The 25,200-nt window shown below is 38.5% G+C and overlaps 1 protein-coding gene across 2 annotated transcripts in view; it reads left to right on the top strand.

Moving 5' to 3' along the window:
• The first annotated feature begins 13,437 nt into the window (after positions 1-13,437).
• LOC146494942 (copine-9-like) overlaps positions 13,438-25,200 on the top strand; it is a 127,553-nt gene continuing 115,790 nt past the window's right edge. Inside the window, exons 1-2 of one of the 2 annotated variants that reach the window (XM_085147019.1) lie at positions 13,438-14,126; positions 17,100-17,140. In XM_085147019.1, coding sequence (XP_085003145.1) covers positions 14,047-14,126; positions 17,100-17,140 — 121 coding nt within the window. In that variant the 5' untranslated portion in view covers positions 13,438-14,046. The remainder of the gene's footprint in view (positions 14,127-17,099; positions 17,141-25,200) is intronic. The other variant, XM_085147021.1, reaches the window with a different exon arrangement.

Below are 25,200 nucleotides of genomic sequence, written 5' to 3' on the forward strand. Positions count from 1 at the left end.
TTATAATTCTGCTTGTGCGTTTTGGAAGTGGAGCCTTGTCCCAGCTCGTGCACTTCTCCTGCCTGCGTACCTGGAAGCAGTTCAATAATCACTCACCTGTGTGCAATCTGATGATTACTCACCCACTACCTAAGGCTAAAGAGTTCCCTCAGCTGCTGCCAGATTGTTTCACCGACTGTGGTGGTGTTATTTGGCTCCTCGTGTAGTATGGGGGTTTTTTTGTTGTTTTTTTTAGACTAACCTGAATATGTTCTGCACAGATGCTCCCAGACATCATGGGTCTGCAGAGAGACACCTGTCTGCAAGAAAAGGAAACCTGCTGAGAAAGAGTTGAGGAGAGGAAGAGATGTGAGAAGGAAAACTGTCCATCTGCTTGCCCAGAAAGAAGACATTCAAACAGTTCTCTTGTTGCAGTTCAGTGTTTATTGCCTGTGAAACATCTGTGTGTAAAACATCTGTTGAACATTTATTCTTGGTTTCTGCTTTCAAGCCCAGATCTTGTTCATTTCATGGCAGTACCCTACTTGTTACTGCTAACCATCAGTACAGCGTTCATATAATGAGAGGGACTTCTTCACATATAAATTATTGTATGAGTTCCACAGGTTTCTGTACCTGGACAATCATTTAATAGACATGCTTCGTGTAAGAAATGTTATTAGTAGACATAATATACATTTTCATTTTTATCCATATGGCACAAATCAATGAAACTACAGGTGTGTCTTGAACACATAAAAACCTGGATGTCCTGTAATTTTCTTCTCCTAAATTCAGACAAAACTGCAGTTATTGTACTCTACCCTAAAGGGCTTAGAAACATGATGTTCTGAATGGCCTTTACCCTTGACGGAAAGGACAGGTTCTTCAGCGTGCACATTGAATAAATATGCAGGACGTCTTTCTTTGAGCTGCACCACATCACTAAAATTAGAAACATCCTGTCTGAGAGCAATGTTGAAAAGCTAATCCATACATTTATTAATTCTAGCCTGGACTATTGTAATTCATTATTGTCAGGTTGTTCTAAAAGCTCATTGAAAAGCCTTCCTCTGATCCAGTGCTGCCATGAGAATACTGACAGGTGAAACAGAGAGAGAGAGATCCTATTTCTCCCATATTAGCTTCTCTTTACTGCGACCCCATCAAGTCCCTAATTGAATATAAAATTATTTTCACATATAAAATCTTTAATAATCAGGTCCCATAGTACCAGATCATCATAACACAGAACTTACTTTCTCTCAGTCAGCAGGCTTTCTTTTGGTTCTTAGGGTTTGACAAGTTAGCAACAGCTATAAACTCTCTGTCCATCACATCACTTTCCTGCTTTGGACCTACTTTAAACTGCGTTGTCCCATTTAATTGCCGCTCTTTCATTTCATTTTTCTTACTGAGTGTCTACAGTACTTTTCATTTTGTTCTGCCTGTTGTTCATGATCTCTATACTGCCTATACATCCTGAGCCTGGTTCTGCTGACACTCTCCGCCATAGGTTGGTGAAATAACACATAGAAGAACGAAATATATTATATATGAAATATATAATATTTCATAATTATAACTATACAATTTTCTCCTGATGCCAAGCTATAAAAACAAAAGTAATGTATACAATTCTCCAATCATTTCAGTTTATTTATACAATTTATTTGATAATTATTTTTGTTCAGGGTAGCATAAGCAATTACCCTTTTTCTCCAATAGGAAGTTAAAGTATAAGGCAGCACTATGATTACATTTGTATTTGAAATGGATGTACCTGCTGAAGTCCAAAGTGTCAAGACTTTAAACTATATATATAATTTAAAGTCTTGACACTTTGATTCAACTGTTGCAGGTTTGCGCTAAGATGTGGGAGCCACCAGATGTCGCTGTACCTGCTGTTTGACACCACAAAGCTTCCATTTGTTTTCTGACATACTGAAAAGAGAGCTACAAAGCGTTGCAAGGCTTCCTCCATTAAGATGGGAAAATGTGTAGATAGAAACAAAATTTCACAAATTAGCATTTCAGCCACATGCTAATAAATGATGTATTTTCATGAACTTAATGATATTATATTTATGTAGGGTGAAAATATAATAAGATAATATGATGAAAACAAAACCAAAAAGACTACACAGGAGGAGCATGTTGAAGAACTGAAGGCAGTTGGGATCATAGTAGGGTTGGCAACCTTTCAACTATCAAATAACGGAGACTCTGGGAGACTCAACCAGCTGGGCATAGTGTAAATATGGAGTGTATGTGACATTGCAGGTAATGGTCAATATACATGACATTTAAGTTAGAATAAGGGACAGACCAATTTTGCTCATCATACAGGATGTCCTGGCTGAAACAGGACAGCAAAGGGAGTGTTTAAATGGTGAATATGACCCAAAGAACACCAGTCAAGCATGTCGGTGGAAACATGCTGAAGGTATTAGATGACTTCACTACATGGAGGGGTCATGTACATTAAAATCTTGGACTGATCCATACCACTATGATCCACAGTAATGATATTAGAATGTCATTCGTACTGGAGAAGTGTAGTTGGATGGCAACAAAGACAGGGAAAGTCAGAACTGAGGGGATTGCACTACCAGAAGGAAGATAGCTACGAGTACCTCAGTATCCCACAGGCAAATGCGAACCATGAAGAGGCCATTAGAAGAGCCGCAACCACAAGAGACTGGCTGAGACTGGAGGCTGAGAACTAGTGAGGGTCAGAACCACTATCCAGGATGAAACAACAAGCATCCATGAGTTAGGAAGATGGCCACTACTAATCATGTGCCAAGTGAATACCTCAGGCAAGGAAACCCTAGAAGGAAGAGGAGCAAGGAAAGGAACCATCATGGAAGGACAGACACCTGCATGGGATGTAGCACCGGCTGCACCGGCTGTGCACAGTCTGCACATTTGCAGGCTGTGCAAAGATTGCTCTCAGACAATCCAGCACATACGGGTAGGGTGCAAGATGCTGGCAGGCAGGACATACATGGAACACTATAGTGTACAGGAACATCTGTGCTGAGTATGAGAGAGGACAGCAGAGAGGACAGCAGAAAATCAAAGATACTGCGCAGAACCCTCATGCTCCCAGGCCTCTGGTAGAGGACCGGAGCTTAAAGAACAAAGTGCGCCCACAGGGATATTTTTATTTTATTTTTTTTAACATATATAAAATACAGAATAATTCATCAAAATCCTTATCAAATTAAATTATGAAGTCATTCAGAAGACAGCAAAGTTATGACAAATGAAACTAATTCTGGACTTGGTTTATTTGTTTACTAAAGCTTTAAATTGTGTACATACAGCCTGTAGTGATGTGGAAAAGTACTCATAATTATGATTACATTCACATGAATATCAGTACTAGTACCCAATCTAAGGACTGAACTCATTGGAACCCTTTGGAACTCGGCTGGTAGGTTGTTCCAAACATCTTGGAGAACTAACCACAGATCTTTTGTGGATGTAGGCTTCCTCACATGCTTCTGTCTCTTCATGTAATCCCAGACACACTTGATGATGTTGATATCAGGGCTCTGTGGGGGCCATACGATCACTTCCAGTACTTCTTGTTCTTCTTTATGCTGAAGAGAGTTCTTAATGACTTTGGCTGTATGTTTGGGGTCGTTGTCCTGCTGCAGAACACATTTGGGGCCAATAAACAATCATTTATATTTCTGAAAGCATTCTTTGTCTGCAGCATTTTTTCACACCTGCCTAAAACTTTACAGTACTGTATGTGCAATACAAGAGGAAGTTCCTCCCAGTTATTCCCCTAAACTGTAGACAAAACACAATAGATGCAATACATTTATTCTCTTATGTTCTCCTGATTCATAACTAACTCCACGGATTTATTGGTTTTATATGAAACACTTTAATTTACTTCCAATATGTTAACTCAAGTTAGTTTTAGTTTTTTTCCACACTATTTTAAAAATCCATGATAATAGAATTAATGTCTTTGAACTGCAATGTCACATACTGAACACAAGATGGGAGCATTCTATCAAACATTACATCAAAGTAATGCTACTGTTACAGAATGCTTTTCATTGTGTATCACTTTTCTTTCCTCTTTCATATATGAACAGCCAACAACTTTAGATTCTGTTTATCCCAAAATGCTGAAGATTTCACACCAGTTAATGTAACATCAGTTATGATGAAATTGAGCATGTGCCTGACTGCGTGGGTGGAAGTGGAGATGCCAGCAGCGACTTTAAGTAAACAGGAGGGAAATACGTAATACCCGACTGATGTTTTTATCCCCCTGCTTTTAACACAAGTCATATTTTAATCATTGTTTTTTTCGGCCTTGTGGGGGAAATTTGTAACCAATAAAATTAACTCTGGAAAGCAGGACCATTTTAAAGATGACTGTTATTGTTAGTCAGCTCCACGACAATTAAACCATCTTGATTGAATGAAGAGTCCCATCTTCATTTAATCAAGACGAAAGAAATGATTATTGATTTTAGAAGACACCCTCATCCACACAAGATGATTAAGAGTCAGACTGTGTGCAATCCTATAAATATCACAGAACAATTATTGACTGAGAAACCACGATGACCTCTTATTATTGTGTGTTTAATGGGTCTGTTTTGGCCCTTGGTGTCATGGTTTGGATACATATTTGTGAAAATTAGAAACTCACTCGAATTGTTAAATAGTCTGGCAGGCTGATTGGTGAGCCACGGCTGAAACCAGCATCCCTGTACGTCAGACAGTTGGAACTTTCAGTTTCACCCAGAAGGAAGAAACTGAATAGTATTGTTTAAAAACAGCTTTGCTCCAGCAGCATCACTTAGATAAAAGAAATCTTTTATTACTTGGATGAAATGCAGGCAATTTTTTGACACTGTGTTATATTATGCTTATCTGTTGTTAGGGTCATTTTGAAAAATGTGTAGGTGGGAATGGATGACTACCCTACTGTAACCTGAGCCTACCTACAGATACAAATAAAGTAACATGAGCCCATAGGTTGTATAGATTTCAAATACTTAGAAAATCCTCTATACTTAGTAAATGCTTCTGAGATGGAAGCGTCTTCTTGTCACTCAACAAGTGTTTCTAAAATATGAATATTATGAATTCATACCTCCACTGAATTGTTTGTGATAACCTTAAATTGAAATGAACACCGCACAAAAGCAGAGACAGTCTTGTGATCTGTTTTTTGTTTCTTTGTGTTTTTTGGTCAGACTCAGTAGCAAAACATTATTTCTTAAAATCAGACATGAATATGAGATTTTGACAGTTATTTAAATTCAGACGCTTTTAAATAAAAACAAATGAATTGATTCTTGACATGAACAGGTGGCACATGCATATTTAAACAGGTAAGCTCCCCAAAGAAAGGACACTCAAATCAGCCTGGTGTGAGAAAGCATTGTCAACTGTCTTTCTGGACCGACACAGACACAAAAGAGTGTAGACAAATAAAGTGTGATTTTATGTGTGTTGATTTAGCAGTAATTATATTAAATGAGAAAATAATTATTTTAATATGAGCACTTGAGGATTCCTTACAGAGACAGCCTCCCTGCATTACATTCCAGTTTTTGCTGCCACCTGGTGCAAATCAATGCATATAAACTCTCTCAAATGCAGGAAATTGAGTAAATGAACTCTTCACCACTCCTACACCACGCACTTTACTATTCCATGTATTTACACCTGAAAATGGAAAGACACACTGAAAATTGAACTCTGATTTTCCAACAATTACCCCGTGAGGTCTAAGTGATCATCAGTGGCGAGTATCTAACCCCAGTGTTTTCTCAGTGTGTAACTTCTGCAAACTGTTCTTCAAATAATGGTAACTGGGTGTAATAATAAACATTTTTACCAATTACTTTTTTTATTCCCAGGAAAGTCATTTTGGTTAGTAGTGGAGTTTTGGGGTTTAACCATTTTATTTAATGAGGTTTAACTATTTGTGGAGGCCTAAACAAAGGTTATAGGGGAGCATTTAGGAGTATGATGACCTTAGGTAATTCTTATACTTTTATACTTTTTTTTTTTTTTAATTCTTAGAAATTCAGAATTGGATGACCATGCCTGTTATAACTTGTGTGTTTACCCCTTCTTTTTGATATCAAGTGATATTCCACAAATAAAGCATCTGCGCTTCACAGTATTCATCTGTGTGTTGAAAACTTTGAAACAAGATCATTAAGGTTCACAGTTCACTGAGCCTTGACACTGAAACACATCTAAGAACGGGTCATGAATATGCCATCTCCTAAGCTAGATGATTCTGTTTGTGTGTTCATTTCAGATGGTTTATTGAACATCCAGCACAGGCTGTTGTTTCTCTTGTCTCCTCTACACAAGGCTGGTCCAGATGATCACAGTGTGCTTGCTGGCAGTGCCTTTGCTGAGTTTGGGACACTGGGGGAAAAAAGGCTTTGCAAATCAAATATGCTGTCACATCATCAAAAGGCGTTTCAAACTGTGATTTGAACCAGAAATGGGAAATGATTGTATTTTACAATGCAAGATACAAGCAAAACTGAATAAATAAAAGTTTTTTTATAAGCCAAATCAGAGGTTCTTTCACTTGTCTACTCTTTTTCTCCCCTGTCACAATGGCTATGCACTTCTTTTAATGTTACAGCTTTTTATATATTTTAGCAATAACTGAGTCACACAGTCATGCAGTACGTGTAACTGCTCGCCTCGCTATAATCAGCCGGCCTTGTGTGTATTCATGAGTAGATATACGGTGGAAGCAAGTAGCATCTTATTTAGCATCCTTCGACAGGCTTATCATGTCCTAATCAGAGAGAATTGTGACTGTAGATGGAATGAGGCCAGCTGTGATTCACAAGATTTCTTAATGCTGGTTGATGAAGTACTGCAATTCAATTTTCAATTGGATATTCAAACAGCAGAGCAAGCAAAAAAAATTATTTATTTCAGTAGATCACAGAAAATCCAAATATTGAGAATCATATAGAAATCACAATGTTCAAGCTCATAATTAATCAAGCAGTTCTTGAAATTAGATTTAAGGATATCATGGCCCATCTAATAGCTGTGGAGGCATTTTAATCCAAAATGTCAACCTGCTGGTTACTCTACAGCAGGAGTCTGAAAAGTCAATAGACTTGGGACGCATCTGATTGGGTCCCCTATTCCTTCTGGAGCATGACAACAACAAATCCAAGCATAAAACCATAGTCAATCCCCAAGTAACCACATATTGCAAACTCTAGCTGTTAGAGCTATTTATCACCTGCTTTCTCAGAAAAGAACTACCCTGAAAGCTAAAGAGCACTGCGACCTAAGGCTGGACAGCAGATTTACTCTGAAATGAAAGCACACCGACACATTCAAGCAGCGACAAATGAAGAAAATGGCTCTCTTTCTCTGTTTATATTATTGCATCATGCTTTCACTGTTTGTCAGACACCTGCTTTGCTCTGCACAATGAAATGGAAACTAAGCAGGATTTCTCCTCCTCGGATAATTAGCTTCAATTCCACACACACAAACACACACCCCTCGGGCCAATAACCCCTTTGACGTCTGAATACACCTCCTGGTAGAGATCATCCAGAGACATGAGAGTGGAAATTGGGTAAATAACTAGATTTTTTCTCTTCTACTCATCATCCTACTGCCATTCTACCCCCTCCCATCCTTTTTTCATTTCTCTCCATTTTTTCCTCAACGCCGTTTTCTTCAGCCCATGAAAAATTTCAATTTCTGCCTGATCAGCTGCAAAATTGAGTGGATCTGCAGACGCACATGCACACGCATGGAGACATAGCTGAAAATAACCTCTATTTGTCATTACCTGTCTGTGACAATGCCAGTGGAGAATAATACACTGATACTGTCACACTCACTGTCCATTAACTGTGAACCAATCCATAGATGAGTCGATGTCGGACAGATAATGACTCAGACTGTATGTTCTACATGAGGCTGCGCTTCCACTGACTCGCCTCAGTGAATTTGATGACACCCTTTATGATGCGAGTCCTTCCACCACCTTTAATCTTATATAAATGTTTACATTTCCTTTTATTTGTAGTCTGTTTCTTTTTGTATATACTACAAATTCAAATACACCTTTGTTCCTTTTGTCCTCAGAGCGATTCTCTACGACCTTTGTTGCTTTGTTTTCCAAAAATACTGTCTTTCAGAAATATGGCTCTTTGTTTTGCAAAAGAGGGGATGATGAGGTCACAGTGGGAAGCTTCAAAGAGTGTGTCATATTGCTTTCAGGAGAACTGAAATGGATAAATGACTAAGAAGCCCCTCTAGATTTAGAAGTGCAGAGATCTCATTAGAAGACGGTAGCTTGTTTCTTCTGTTAGCCTAATTGGGCACGGGTGTACGTGCTCGACTTTTTGATTACCGGCTCCAGTGAATGCATGCTTTATGTGATGCAACTGTACCTGTGAGTGCAGTTGTGAGAGAGAGACCCATACATTACATTAGATTAGTTCCCTTTATGCATCTCAGTCTTACTGAAGTGTAGTTTTTATTTTATTCATTCAATGGTGGCCTCTCTGGTGTGTCTTGGGTCATTGTTTTGCTGCATAACCCAGGACATCAGGACATGAACTGATGGCCGGTCCAGTCTTTGTACCTGACCATTTTCAGAGGAATGTTTGTTCAGCCACTTAAGTCACAGTAATGTTTTGTCTTAGCTACAATTAATTATTCAAGCGAAGAAAGATGCCTAACTTGAGGGACCAGTTGTGTCTACACATAATAGACAACTTTGCAAAGAATTTCAAGTTGCTTCCGTAGGCATTCTGTTACTAGCAGTATGTTTCAAGAAGACATTTGTTCCCATTTCTTTAGTTGAAGATTCTTTAGTGAGATTCTGAAAGCTCTATTAGCTTAAAACTTGGTATATTTTACCACAGTGTGCAGTGTGTCCTTAGAAATTTGGGTTAACTGAACAAGTAGAGGACAAATGAAGACGTGTCAGACCTAAAAGACTATAATAGATAAACAATATCTGAAAGTGATGTTCTTAAGAAATATGATCATGTCAGCCAATGTCTGACACAAGACCTGAGAGATGCTTTTAGCCCTTCAGTTGATCCGTCTGCTCTTTGCCTGCTTCATCAGAAATGGTCTCAGTGGAAGAGTGGATGCTTTTACATTATATCTGTTGGGACAGAAGTTTCCTCTAACAGAGCCTGTTTATAAAGATTATTTACTAAAACTAATCATAAAAAAAATGTAATTCCATCAACTTTACCTACTATTCCATAAATGCAGTTTTAAGAGTTACAGATTAGGTACAAGTCATGAAAATCCAGCAAATATTTCATCTTTCTCAGGGTCTAGTGTTTGAAAAATAATTAAAGTTTGGGAAATAATTTTTTAATAAAGTGTTTCTTTTTTGTTTTTGTTTTTTTGTTTTTTTTATTTTACGGGCATATAGTCATAGAAATCTGTGTATGTAGAGTGAATGTTGGCACCATCACAACCAATTCAGAACTAAGAAAGCTGCTAACGAGTATCACATGAGCGTTTGATCTCTTTTTTTGCAAAAATATGTTGTGCTTCATAACAGAGGTTCCAGCTGGGTCACCGATGGAAATCATCATTAAGATTGGCCCATCTACAGTAGACTTTTTGGTGTCACACTTGGAAAATAACATCAATCTTTCAACCAACTTTCCCGGTAACTTTCTTTGAGAGCAGCAGGGTCTAATTTAAACCTTTGCCATCTAAACTCTCATGTTCTTTTTGCTATTAAAGTGTGTGGAGTAATTAAGCCAAGATGTTAAGAACTATTTACAGGCTTTAGAAATGTTTTATGTATATGATTCCAAAGAGTCTGGCAAGGAATTTAAAAAAGAGATCTCTAAATTATTTGAAATACATCATACATAACAGTCAGCCCAGGAGCAGACTGTTTGATCTGAAAGAAGTCTTCAATAAACCCCAAATTTCATTACATCATCTGCAGGCAACTCTTGCAACAGCTGGTGTCAAAGGAGAGTGATTTCACAAATCTGAATAGCATGGGATCCATATCCAAAAGTAGAAGAAAAAAAAATCTCACATTCACTGCAGCTCATGTTGGTGGAAATATTTCAGTTTGGGGGTACTTTGCTCCTTTGGGACCTAAGAAGCCTAAAGTCACTGATTTAACTATGGATTCCACATCATGCGCTTAGAAAGTAATGTAAGGCCATCTTTCTAAAATGTCATTTTGAACTAGGATAGGACTTTTCAGTAGGGTAACAAAATAAGTTAGCTTGCAAATCCACTAAGGAATGGCCTAGAAAGAAGAAATGGAGGATTATGGTGTGCTCTGGTGAAAAAAAGCCTAGATTTTAAACCTTCTGAAATAATATCTTTCAGCAGAGGAAATTTTATATGGAACAAATTTAGGTAAAACATTTAGGCAAATCCAATGGCAGACTGTGGCACAGTTATACAAAATGCTTCCAAGAAGGATTTTCTGCTGAAGGGTATCAGTTCCTGATGGTAAGACTATATTAGCTATAAGATGTATATGTATGTTCTCCCTGCGTCATGAATTCTGGATGAGGACCCCAAATGCAGACTATAATATAGGCAGGTGAAATGACACTTGCAGCATACCTTAAATGAATGGCAGCTGTAACAGTCCAACTGAAAACAAGTTGAGAACAAAATTTAAGGAAGACATAACAGAACTGTCACAAAAGACTCTGTAAGAAAAAACTAAAACCAAAAATGACAAGAAACACTACAAACCGACAGTAAACAGTAAAAGCAGACTGGAAGCAGTTTAAGAGTGGAGGAACACAGGAAACACCTAACTACCAAAATAAAACAGGAAATGAAGAACAGTGACTGACAAAAACTGACAATGACTAAACTGATAAGTAAATAAAACTAACTGAACCTCAGAATATAAACAAGGCAAAGACAAACAGGAAAAAATAAATAAACTGGAAAACACAGCTCAAACACCATAAACTATGAACAAACTACGATTCATATAGAATTAGATAATTTGTGATAAGATAATTGGTGTTTAACCAGATAATTACTCTGATGGCATTTCCTTGGCCTCAGGTAACACTGTGAGGAATCTTGGGGTCATTTCTAAACAGGATTTGTGCATATTAAACTAATATGTCAGGCTACGTTCTTGGATTTGTGCTATATTTCTAAAATTAGATACATTGTGTCCAAATTATTAACAGCCTGTAGTTGATCCAAAATGCTGCAGTAAGAGTACTGACAGGGGCTAGAAAGAGCAACCATATTTCTCTCGCTTGGCTTCTCTTCATTGCCTCCCTGTTAAATCCAGAATTGATTCTACATTTCACGCACAAACTCTTGAATAATCAAGCCCCATCTTATCTTAAAGACCTCATGTATACCTCGTATAACTCCATTAGAGCACTTCACTCACAGACTGCAGGCTTGTTGTGGTTCCTAGGATATTTGAAAGTAGAACGGGAGGCAGAGCCTTCAGCCTCCAGGCCCCTCCTCTGTTGAACCAGCTCCCAGTTTGGATTCAGGAGACAGACACTCTCTCTTAAAATTAGGTTAAAACTTTTCTTTTTGATAAAGCTTATAGTTAGGGTTGGATCAGGTGACCCTGAATTCTCCCTTAGTTCTGCTTCAGTAGGCCCAGGCTGCTGGGGACTTCCCATTAATGCTTCTTCCCTCGCTTTTTTTTCACTCACTGTGTGTTTGTACACCACTTTGCATTTAATCGTTAGTGATTATTAATCTCTAGCTCTTGTCCATAGTGTCCTGTTTTGTCCCGTCTGCCACGCTTTATTCCCAACTGATCATGACAAATGGCTGCCCGTCCCTGAACCTGGTTGTGCTGGAGCTTTCTTCCTGTTAAAGTGGAGTTTTTTCTTCCCACTGTCCCAAGTGCTTGCTCATAGGGTGTTGTCTGATTAATGGGGTTTTCTCTGTATTATAATAGGGTCCTTACCATTCCATTATAAAGCACCTTATTGTGGATTTGGCACTATATAGATGAAACTGAATAGACTACATTGCATAATATGGCGAACTTAAATGATAATAATGATAATGGATTGGATTTATATAGCGCTTTTCAAGGCACCTTACAATGCCACTATTCATTCACTCTTGCATTCACACACTGGTGGAGGCAAGCTACAGTTGTAGCCACAACTGCCCTGGGGCAGACTGACAGAAGCAAGGCTGCCATATCGCGCCATCGGCCCCTCTGGCCAACTCCAGTAGGCGGTAGGGTAAAGTATCTTGCCCAAGGACACAACGACCAGGACAGAGAGCCCGGGGATCGAACTGGCGACCTTCCAGTTACAGATACGCTTCCCAACCCCCTGAGCCACGGTCATCCCAACTTGAACTCTGAGTCAAAAACCCAGGACCATGATGCCCTTTACATTCCTTCGGGTGCTGTCACTTCCTTCCACCATTCAAAGACAAAGAAATACCTGTAAATGGAAACTACTACTGGATGCTTTGAGTCATCGGGAAGACTAGTAAAATGCTATAAAAACACAAGCTACACCGTTTCCAAAGAAATATTAACCCACTACTGCACAGTGATGTCCTCAGCAAATGGAAAACTGTATGTGTCTGTGTGTGTCACTGCAGCCAAAAGAAAATGGTCAAAAAAGTACCAAAGAACAGCCCGATAAGGTGTGGGAGTCACTTTTTTGTGACTTTGAATGTTATCACATATCGTATTTATGTGAACAACATAGACTTTAAATAATATCTGATAATGATGGTAAAAAAAAAAGATAGACACTTACTGTACCTGCACTCAGTAGATACACTGCTTCTGCCAACCAAAACATGCCTGTCCATTCTCTCACAACAAGCTAATATTCTCCTGTTACATCCCCCAGATTGGAAAGGCGAGGAGAGGAACACTGGGTCACGCAGCAATATTCAAGATGACTAATACATGACCTTTTAACTAATCTCATAAATCATGAGTTGATCATTTATATAACAGGAATTCATGATACATTAATTCACATATTTAATCACCATGCAGTTGTTATTCTTACCTACATAAATAGCCCTAAAAAAAGCATTTATGCATTCTATTTTTAGTGTACAGCTGACTCAAGAAAGACAAAAACGGAGCTTGCATCAACCCCTTGTTGCATATCATTTAATTCAAACCATACACTTGTGTGGAAGAGGATTAGGGCCACTGGTTGAAAGCAAAAACAAACATACACACAGAAAAAGAAAAATAGAGGCATCTTGGATTTTTATAAATGAATTTTGAGGTAGAAATTCAGACTTCAATCTCTTGAATCTTTTTTTTTTTTTTTTTTTTTACAAAAGATGCTGCCCCCTCACCACCACAACACACACACAGCTGACCCAAGAAAGACAAAAACGGAGCTTGCATCACCCTCTTGTTGCATATCATTTAATTCAAACCATACACTTGTGTGGAAGAGGATTTTTTCCTCAGTGGTCCCAGTCCTCGTCAATTGTTACATGTCGTCTTACACAACTTAAACGGATAATTTGGGTGCGTCTCTGGCGCCACAGAACAGAAAAGGCGTTACATTTTGTCACACGTGGAAATATTCTGCCCGCTGGTGACAGACAGGCAAAGGACGAGAGGAAAAGATCTGAGGAATTTTACTCACTTTCATTTATTTTAAAGGCACGCCAGCGCCAGAAAATATTTCACAAAGGAAGAGGACGATGAAAAGAGAGAGAGGGAGATAGAGAGGTGGAAAAAGCACCTTGCTGTTGCCTGTGCCTCCGGTTGGCTGCGCTCTCCTCCCTCCTCTCTTCCTCAGCACCGGACAGATACCGGGAGCGCGCGGTGAACGCACGAAGGATGAATGAACTTTAAATTTGCCTCACAACTTTCCCTCTCTCTCTCTGTCTACCTGACAGTTTCTCCCCCCTCCTCCTCCGCTCGCTGTTCCAGGAACGAAACCCCTAGAGAGGAAGATCTCTACAATGGATTTACCGCAATCACGATCCAGTAGTGATTAAATAGATTTTACCCCTCTCACCCTCTTTTCCTTATTTCTTTGCGGATGCTCATTAGCTTCGTGAGTCGAGATGATGGCATCAATAGGGGAATTCGATCCTCTCAACACCAGAGTCCCCGCAACTAAAATAGAAGTTACCGTGTCCTGCAGGTAAGGGCAAACTCCCGTACACGTACTGTAGATGCTTTTCAGTTTAAACCCTGATTTAGAGTCTGTTATTTCACCCACTGTGGGTAAAATATGTTGAAAAAATAGTTCATCAGATGTGCGTGAGGAATGTTTTGTTCTTTCATGTAACACTGATGTTTTCTATCTATCTATCTATCTATCTATCTATCTATCTATCTATCTATCTATCTATCTATCTATCTATCTATCTATCTATCTATCAGATGCCCTTTGCTCTCATGGTTGCCTCCATATGTATTAAAGCGGTTTAAAAATTGTGGAAAATATTTTCATATGGCATCAAGTCTGGCCAGTGCCCTAGCATGCCACTGATATTCATAGACATGCCTTGATGGTGAGCTGTGTGTTAGGCACAGTGCAATAGCACGTGCAGTTACAGAGTGTTAAAATGCTGCAAACAAACACTGATAACAGCCATTTAATTTGTCCTGTTTAATTTGTAACCCTGGAACAAAAGAGAACTTCTACAGCTGGATTTACAGTTTGGATGGACGCCTTAGCTGAACAGTTGACTGAGTGACTAACAGACCAAGCGGAGAAGCTCACCCAGGGCTTTTCCAGACTGTCAGTCACCCTGCCTACCTGGGTCTGCTGACTGTCTTTCCAATTCACTCCTGAATAATGAATAGCTGTTGCTCCTGTGCTGTCCCTTCTAAGATCAGACAGACTTGAAGTGGCTAGACACCTGACAGCAGTGTGAGCTAAAGGTGAGCTCAGATGAAGAGATAAATGATAAAGTTCTTTGTGTTTTTTTGTTTTTTGTTTGTTTTTTACCTTGGGTTTGCACACTGAATGAATGACCTTATCTATGCCTTGAATTACTGAATTTCTGTTTGACACAATGACAAATGGAACAGCTGACCACTTAATATAAAGACTGGAAGCAGGAGGAAACAGTATGTCTGGCGCTGTTTAAAAGTTTTTAAAAAATCAGCATAATGTGAGTTTCTGGGCACCGTGTGCAGGAAAAAACATGAAGTAATACATCGGGGTATTAACCAGACTGAACAGACCTCTATATAACTCTCTTTAATGAGTGTTGGAGGTTCTGGTAAGCATGTAGAGATGGGCAAGTGATTTTTTTTAGATGGGCAAAATTGCACTATTGCATTTCATTTTTATGAAAAAAAAACCCTCTATCTTCTCCCAAAGATAGAGTTATCCTGCACACTGTTTCTGGATTTTTTTTGAGCAACAGCTTGATATACTGATACATTTCAGTGAGAAATACTTGTGTGAAATCTGAAGCCAAATCATGGCCCTAACCAAGTAGTTTTGTTGACTAAACCTAACAAAAGTAGGGTTGAAATGATACAGTAGAAAGATCCATGTACACAAATCAAGGGAAATCTTTGGGATTACATCACACATAAGGCTTCTCTGAATATTAGTTTACTTGTGGATTAACCAGTGGAGTAATTAAATCAGTACTTTACAAACGTATGAAAGTCATGACATGAACTTTTGTTAGAAATGATTATAAAGACTTTTACAGCTATGCCATGGAGTGTTTTACCCTCATAGAAAAAATACGAATGCACTATTTCACTCACTGTTTCTGCATTTTGGCTTAATTTCTGTTATTAAATAATAACATGGTGTAAAATGTCATATTTCGTGGTTATATTTGTCTAGTTTCAAGACTTGCTAAGGACTACATGATTTGTATTAATTACTGATATGTAAGCAAAGGTGTGTGCTTTCCTTTTTTTTTGGCTTTACACTTCATGGCTCAGAGAGGTTTTACATGATATACAGTCACGCTGTTTGTGGATGTTGAAATGCAACCAAATCATAAATTCTGTGGACATACAATGTAAAGGCAGAATCATGTTACATAATGTTTTGGACTATAAAAAGTGTAAAGCCCATAGAGTGATAATATATGATTTGTCTGTTACTTTGGTTCATTTCTCAGGTGACAGTTGTCCAAATAAATATGTGAAGTCTTTCACTTGATTTTGGAATATGTGGACAACAGGAAGCACCTTCTTCATTCCGTTTGGTAACTTGTCATTACTGCCTACAAGTTGCACAACTGTTATTTTTATATACATCTTTTAGGTGTGACGCTAATGACAACCTGTCACTAAAGAAAGCAAAAGGATTACCACGACAGACTCCCAGTATTAGTTTGTTCTTTTAGAGTCCTACTGCACACAGTAGAAATATTCAGTTTCTGTATGTACTAGCACTTGTGTGAAGATTGAAGAAAAAATACAGTTATTTTTCTTCACATTAGATGCAAATGTAAGTGCTCTTATTCCACAAAGTAACTGCAAAACCTTGTGCTCTTGAAATCATCATCTCAAGCGTATTCACTGTGATGCATAATAGCAGGTACCTTCTAACAGTCTGACACATCAAGTCATCACTGGCAGAGAAATATGTATGTATGACAAGACAGGAAAATTTAGAAGTCATTGTGGAAATGACTGTGGAAATCACCAGCCTGTTTCACACAGTATCAAAGGGTTTGATTTTTTCATTTTTGTAGGACTCATTAATTGACATTAAAACTTCATTTTTACACATTAATATAAAAACCTTTGGCGAGCTACAGTCATGTACTGTTTCTCTGCTCATGTTTTGGGAAATTAATCTTTGGTTTTGAAAAATATTTCACAAAATGTGCCAGAGCAACTAAGTCACCAGCTACCTATTTATCTTGCTGATCAGTCCTTCACTAATCATTCAGTGTTTTGTTTTTTTAATTTTTTCTTTCATTTTGGCTTAGCGTTACTCAGAAAGGCATCTCGTGATGTTTGTTTTCACAGAATAACTTGGGGAGCAGTTAAAATTTGCCCATGACCTAACTTTCAGGGCTTAGATGAAAACCTTTTTAAACACGCAGGAGAGTTAAGAACAAAAGAGATAAAAATAGGATGGAGCGAATGTTAATGAATGAATACATCTTTTCTATTGTTTCCACAGGAGTCTACTGGATGTGGACACATTCTCCAAGTCAGATCCTGGTATGTATGAACCATTTAGAGTCTAAAGTGCTGGTACTGATGATGAAGTTTAAATAAAACTGTTTGTTGGGGATGGATTTAGGTTATTTTTTTGTTAGTTTGTATTACCTAAAATGAAGTTAAATACATTAAAAATAATTAAAAAATAAGGCACACCACAGTTAAATTACTCATATTTAACTTATTTATTAGTACACAATACTGCAAGATGTAGTATTGATCTGAAACAAAGTAAATACAAGATCAGTATTGATAATACCAAGTACTGAAAGAACCGCTACCGGTACATTGTGTGCAGTGTAATGATGTATGAAGTGAATACATCTTCCGAATGCTAAATGTGAATACATTTTAATGAGCACCAAATGATTTTTTTACATTCCACTGTTAATTAGTTTACACAACAAAACATAACTTTCACAGTTTTTCAACTATTTTGTTTTTTTGAGACCTAAAACACGTTTGCATGGAAAACAGCTACCGTATGAGTTACATAATATCCATCTGTGCAGGAATCTTTATTAAAACAGTTTTTTCCATGAGTTCATTTAAAAAAAAGATCTCATTTTATATAAAATACCTCATATTCAGAAAAAACACTGCTGCCATGAGGAAAAAATGTTCATCAAGTTTACCGAATGACCCGTGTACATGTGGACACAACCATGTTCTCAGTCACATTCAGGGTGGCAGTCTGATTAAGGTGTTAGGCTTGTTAGTTTTGCTAGCAGTGTGCATGTGTCAGGTTCTTATTAGACAGGTGTGTGGATGCACATGTCTCTGTGTATGTAAACACGATCAGTCAGATCCAGCAGCTTTGACAGATCATACATTTTATATGGTACAAAATAGCCTCAGAGTTGTTAGACAGCTGGGGAAAATTGTGACAGAAAGTTTTGATAAAGGAGTTCATGCACTTACTTTCTCCTACTGTTCCCCCCATAATGCCATTGGCACGATAGCTGTTGGTCACAGTGGATTTGAATGCACCAGCCGGAGCTAAAAAGTTCAGAGAATACAAGTGTTGCATACAGATGTACCTTCAAACACTATTTTTGAGTGGTTTCCATCAAACTGCTACATTTCTAAACACCAAAATTGTCCATAATTACGCCTCCGTGGCAAGATGTTTTCCACCCCCACTGCTGCACTCACACATCTTGATTTTACAAACCCATGTATAAATTAAGGTGATATCTCAATTTTTCCCTTTTTTGGGGGGTGGGGTGGGGTGGGGTGGGGGGTTGATTCTGAGCTGTCAATAGCCAAGTCATACTGAGAACATTTCACAGCCACTCACCTCCACAGCAGCAAGTCTGGCTGTCTCTCCACCACCTCGTGTTCATTTTATTTTCAAAGCACAAGTGATTAAAAAAAAGGACTAAGACATGCTGGCCAAAAAATGGCAGTTAAAAGAAAACATGATTTTCAGAACAGGAGAAATTAGCAATCTTCAGAGTGAAAGGAAGTCAACAGAAAAAGAGCATAACAGCTTGAGTTCAACAGGAGAGGTTCATGTGATGTAGTGAGTGAAATTAAATGCAACTGGTGCATTTAGATATCAGTTATCTACACTAGAATAGACTAGAGAATACAATCATAGCAAAAAAAGTGTCAGGCAAGGTCACAGAAACATGCTAAGAAAATATTTCAGAGACAGGGATGATGACTACAGTGAAATAGTAAAAAGATACAAGGATTGCATCTGATAATCTGACTGCTCTGTAACAGTTTTTTGGTGTTTCCCCTCATTTGCCCTCCTGGCACCAAAGCTTTTTACAGTCTAAGTAGAGCAGTGTGGTAAGCTTGAGAGGCCACAGGGCTTAACTATCTCAGACAAGAAATGATACCTTAAGAAAGCCTGACAGTTGGGCTTTAAATGAGTTACTCAAATCACAGCTTGAGAGCACAGCTGTCCAACCACCGGTCTTGAGGCTTGGGCGATGATGACTGATCACAGATGTGAGGGCTGCCTGAGGAGCGACTGGGCTCCAACCAGTACAGACAGGGTGAAGTAGTGCGTGAGGTTCGTCTTCAGTCCAGCACACACAAGCAGATGTTGGAGAAGAGCTCTGAGCCGCCTGTTGCTACATGCACTGCAGCTGGAAGATGTAATTAGTGGAGATGCTATTATTAATCAAGAAACAGAGGCAACAGGGAAGATTCAAGATTTAAAACTATTTAAAAAATAATATTTCAAGCAAAGAGTAGAAGTTGGATTTTATCATTAAGTTGTTTATTTTTTGTGCTCTCTCTCGGATCCACAGAAAATTGAACTTGCACAATAAACGTTTAACGTGCAGCAGTAACAAAAAGTGCAAAGCTTATGTTAAAGTCTTCCATAATTCTGATGTGCATTGGCAGTACAGTATTTAGGAGGAGCTATTAGATGTGCAGAGTGTGCAAGATTAAAAGTCGTGTTAAAGAGGATTAAAACTTTTGTTAACAAGGCAAATGTTCTTGATTCACTTCAGAAGAAATGCAAATCTTATGATGTACATCAATAGTAATTCTAAGAAGATTCAGTGCACTCATGTGGCACACTAATTAGGGGTATATGTAAACAGCAGTGTTGGGTAACTTACTTTAAAATAGTAACTTAGTTACATTACTAGTTACTTCTATCAAAAGTAACTCAGTTACTTCAAGTTACTCGTTACTTTCAAAGTAACTAGTTACTAGGGAAAGTAACTTTGGTTTTACTCAGAATTCTCTTATTAATGTGTTGCTTCCATAACTTTGCCAGTCTTCTAGCTTGCTTACTTGCCACAAGTGCACTGTGCCACCTACCAATAGAAAGGAAAAGATAATGTGCATATTTCCACGAGAGAAATCCCACGCCTGGACCGTCATTGACTGCTGCCATGATTCTAGCCTACGTCACAGCGTCATGTGCGCCTTTTACATCCAACACAAAAACTGCAGTCGTGGTGCTTTGATTGTACTCAGAACTCAGAAATTCTGCCTTCTGAATAGGAAGATGTAGGTAACACCAGACTGCAGATGAGCTGCATACTGGGCTGGACTGGGACAAAAATCGGCCCGGGCATTTTGACTAGAGACCGGCCCGCCATTATAGGAAAAATCATAAAGCCTTTGAATGAAAACAAACACTGTTGTGACAGTGATGTTCACTGTCTTGATGGTATATATGTATCAATCTATCAATTGTTTGTTGTAAGATTCAGATAATTATTTTTTAAAAGCTAGACATTTTAAATGAGAATAAGAAAGAAAAGTATTTATTTGTGCCCCCCTCTCCCTGTTAATGCCCTACCTGGCCCTCCTGGCAAAACTTTGCTAGATCCGCACCTGCACAGTTACCAGCTGTCAGCTACCTAAAAAAGGATCCTGGGGTTATTTGTCTCTCAGAAACAGTTCATAACTTCCCTTCAACTCATTCATGTCACCTAAAAGGTAAACCTGTTTCTCCATCACCTGTTCAGCTCTGATGATTCAGTAAGGACATCTCCTGGTTTCCTCTTCATGTTTCCCTCTCACCAGATAACCAAACCGATATCATGACCAGCAGCTTTTTTGCAGCTGTGGCTCCAGCAAACATCAGCTGATACTAGAAATTAATATTAAATAAATTCTAACAACAGCTGATCAAGCTTAAACGTGCGGCTGTTGTTTAGCGCGACATCCGCTGGTTTCCCCTTTCTGGCGCAAAGTGGGCGATAAACAAACAAGAGAGCCGATCAGCTGATCATTGATCAGTTTTCATGATTGAAGTAGAAACAGGAGAGGGAGGGAGGAGAATGAAAGAAGAAGAGGCAGCTGTGCAGCAAAGACACAGAATAACTCCAGCTTTGTGTCTTTTTCATTGTAGCTGAATTACGGGACAAACTGTTCCTTTTCACCTCAATAAGAAATGCGTAATATTTTCTCTGAATACCAGACGGGACGGTTGGCAACTCTAATAACTTATGAACAAAATAAAGTTCAACATCATTAACTTCATAGCACCCACCCAGCTGTATAGAAACTCCGTCATGCTAGCTAGTACGCAGTACGGAAAAAGTCAGCACAACGAAAATAAACTCCACCTAAACTTGGTTTATATCTGACCCAGATAGCCTGCAGGTCATAACTTCTTACCTGAAGTTCAGTTCACACTTGGACCGGCAGCCGCCTCGGGTCTCTTTTCCTCCTGCCTCCCCTTTCTCTCCTCCACCTGCTGCCTCCACCACTTGCTAATGTTACTGAATCTGTGGAAGCTCCGTGATGCCACCACACGAAGTAACGAGTAACGACCCTATCTAAATCCCAGTAACGACTAACGCGTTCCTGATTTTGGCATAATAACTAGTTACCGTGCTCGTTACCACAATAATAACGTAGTTACTGTAACGCGTTACTTAATAACGCGTTAGTCCCCAACACTGGTAAACAGTATTGCATTTACTGCACTCATTGCTGATGTGAAAAGCAGCAGCCTGCTGTACATCAGCCCTTTAACCAAAATACGTGATATCAAAAACTGAGATACAGATTGACATGAAAAAATTTAAAGGCCATTTAATATACTGTCAGTTATCATTATGAAATCAGATCATTCAATGTTGTTATGAAATGTTATTAATCATCTTTTAGATTACTTTAATATTATAAAATAACTATTTCTGTCAGAGTTAATCTTGTTAAAATGACGTTAACGCCATAACCGCATTAACGCGGTAAATCTCTGTTAGCAAGTTAGCGCGGATCGCCCCTTGCATGACCTGCATGGCGTCAACGCGTTAGTTCGTTTAGCTCGTTCATGCGTTAGCCCCAGGCACGGGGCGATCCACGCTAACTTGCTAACGAAGACCTGAAGAGCTTTACACAACATGACTCATTCACCCATTTACTTTTTTCTGTGCTCAAGTGGATTTTACCTAATATTTACACACAGAGAAAAATACATCACATCTGTAAAATTAATCAGTTTTCTTCAACTGAATAAAAACACATCAGCTAAATGTTTGATTAAAATGTAAAGCTTTTTTTTTTTTTTTGCTTTCTCTTCACCTGAAAGTTGGCCTAACTTAATATATCAGCTTTATCAGCACTCTCAGTCATCCATTAGTTTTAGCTTAAAAGAAGAATTACATAGTGTGATGCATCAGCAGCAACATATTCACCTCAATAATGCGACAGTCACATTAGGGAAAGCAGTGGTCAGAGACCATGACATGAACAAAAAAATTTCAAACGTGTGGAATAAATTTGGGATTTCATTGCCTTTGAAATGGCTGCTTCACAGACAGGGACTTTGTCTGCAACTTGTAGCAGTTTCTATCTTTAAAGTGACTTTGGTGTCAAGACGGTGATAAAACGGCCATAAGACGAATCAGTCTGCTATCGGGTTGCAATTGAATGGTGTCAAAGTAGCAATTACATGCAATCTGTTTGTGATAATAGGTCATTGAATGTGATGAATCTGCTAAAATTGCCTAATTACATTCGGAGTTGAGCCAGAACCTCATAGATTCCGCAAGTAGTGATGTAGTTTTTGCTGGACCGAGATTTGACTGCACAATGAATGAGGTGCTTTTATATAGGAAGATAACCAGAACACAAACAGTTGGCAACCATTTAAGTCGAGTCTTGTAGTGCAAAGAGATGCGTTTCAGAAAAGTTGTACTTGTTCACATTGACTCAGATTAATTGTAATGTATTAAAAACCATATATAAATTAGACAGCAGTTATTTGCAAACCTTAATCAAGTCTGTCTGAGTGTGACTGCAAGCAGTGTAAGTCACACTGCAATTGTTTGGAGACAGGTTGCCTCCAATCACGTGACCTTAATATAGGTTGCCTTAATATGGTCGCCCAGTAGTTGCTGATGTGCACAGTCGACCTCTGAGTGAGAAGTTCGTTAGTACAACTGCTTGCATTTACATAACGCAAAAAATATAATCAATGCAATCACCAGGCATTTTTAGTAGTCCCTTTTTTTCTTTATGTAACCATAAAATATTCTTGGCTCTTGACATTTTAGTTTTCATTTGAACATTTCCACATTTAGCTCTGAAACTAGATGAAATGTGTGGGTGCCCATATCCATAGTCTCTAAGAAGTGCATTATATCTTTAAAACACACATGCATGTTCAAATGATTAATAAGAATACCATTTTTAAAATATTTTTAAGGAAGCCATCCACAGCTGCCAATTAGCACCTCCACATCTGGCTAAAGTAAAATGTATTTTTACTGCAGCAAGATTTTATCAGTCCTCAGCAGCTGAAATACCTTTCTTATTCTGTAATTATCAAGAGTGCCCGTGTTCCTTATGGATTTCTGTGATATAGTATATGTACTGTCTTAGTGGTCTTTCTGTGTCTATAGTGGCAGGAAGGTTTAGCATGGCTCACAGGAACTACATACTTTGATCTGTAATAGGAACCAATCATCTGGGTACGTCTGCCATCCAGGAAATTCTGCTGGCTAATCTTGCACGCCCAAGAATTTTGTGGGAATGGTGCACTTTTACAGTTCAATTCACAATTGTCAGAAGAAACGATAAAACGATTCCTGCTGTGTTAGCTAAGTTGTGAAATTGCTTGACTAAAAAGCTGCCTGTGAGTTCTGGCATCAGATAAGCCTGCAAATGCACAGTTTTCCTAGGTAATATCTCACTGGTACCTGGAAAAACACAGAACACCAGCGCCAACCATTGCAACGCTAGAGTGCTGTGGTCTGAATGCTCTGTAACTCCCCCTCATCTAACAAGGTAGAAAAACAACTCCTCACTGCTTGCCAATCAATTCTACTTGGAGGAGATCATTGTCAAAGGAAGCAAAAATGACTGACAGGCTTAATAACCTCTTATTCAAAAACATGTTCTGTAATCTCCAGGAAATTGCAGCTACTGAACTGATCACAATCTAACAATACCTCCACCCTGTCATTCTCAATCCATTTTAATATGCAGAGAGCTGTTATACAGGCATGCATCTGTATACACTTGTCTACAGGTATTTTCGTAAGTCAGATCAGTTCACTGATTTAGTTTCTGTTGACAGATGCTCCCTGATGCATGCATCCGGGCTTTATGACTGTAGAGAGTTAGCTGTTGGATGTTGGGCAGTTACAGGAATAAATGCTATGGCAGTAATAAGGCTGCAGCGTATGACAGGAAGGAAGCTTAAAAAAAGGACTAAAGAGCGTGACTGTGTAACAAGAGGATACCGGCCCGTTCAATCAATCAGACGTTCTTTTTCCACTTCACTTGTGAATGTTTTAATCAAAGTATATTCGCCCAATCAGGGCTGTGTGCACTGCATCATTGAAGCTTCTGTGATTGCTAAATATAGGAACTTTAGATGAGATAGCAAAAATAACATAATATGCAATCGGGTCAAAAAGAGCATCTTGGCCTCACAAAACTGCAGGCGATTTAATTACTTTAATATCGTTCAGAGATAATTTAGTAGGTGGTACTCATTAAATGGGTCACTTCCACTTTCACAAAGGTGTGTGAGGAGTCAGGAAGATTTTTTTAATACTGTTGTCCATTTTTCACCGCATAGCTTAACTTATTACAGTCATTTCACAGCAGATGAGACTGACTAAAGCAGGGCATACATTTACACAGACATCATAAACTGCTGTCTTCATCAAAAATGCATTAAAGTGCCTAAATTACTCAATTCAAGTAAGGCAATGATCAGTGAAAATTTAAATTGTTTGATCACTATAGCCCTCTTGGGTTTCATTAACATAATGGACGGATGAGGGAGAGATGCTTTCTGTGTTCCCCGGTGATTCAGCTCCGTGTTTCAGATCAGATTTTAAACCTTGCACAATTACAGGACTTATTTGAAGGTTGTGAAAGTGACATAAATCCACTTAGACTTACCCCAGACTCACGAAAACCTGTTTTTAGCATCAAAGTAATCCAGTGTTAGTTTACTATGCTTCCAGACAGAGATGGATCATGTATCCATGTATCTGTATATACACCACGTATCATATTTTTTACAAACAAGTCACCTGTATTTAAAAGATGGGCAGTCATGAACTTTGTGTTTTACTCAATGTGACCTCAAGTTAGTAAATACTTTCATAGTG

This window comes from Neolamprologus multifasciatus, chromosome 20 (genome assembly GCF_963576455.1).
Source record: "Neolamprologus multifasciatus chromosome 20, fNeoMul1.2, whole genome shotgun sequence".
Lineage (NCBI taxonomy): Eukaryota > Metazoa > Chordata > Actinopteri > Cichliformes > Cichlidae > Neolamprologus > Neolamprologus multifasciatus.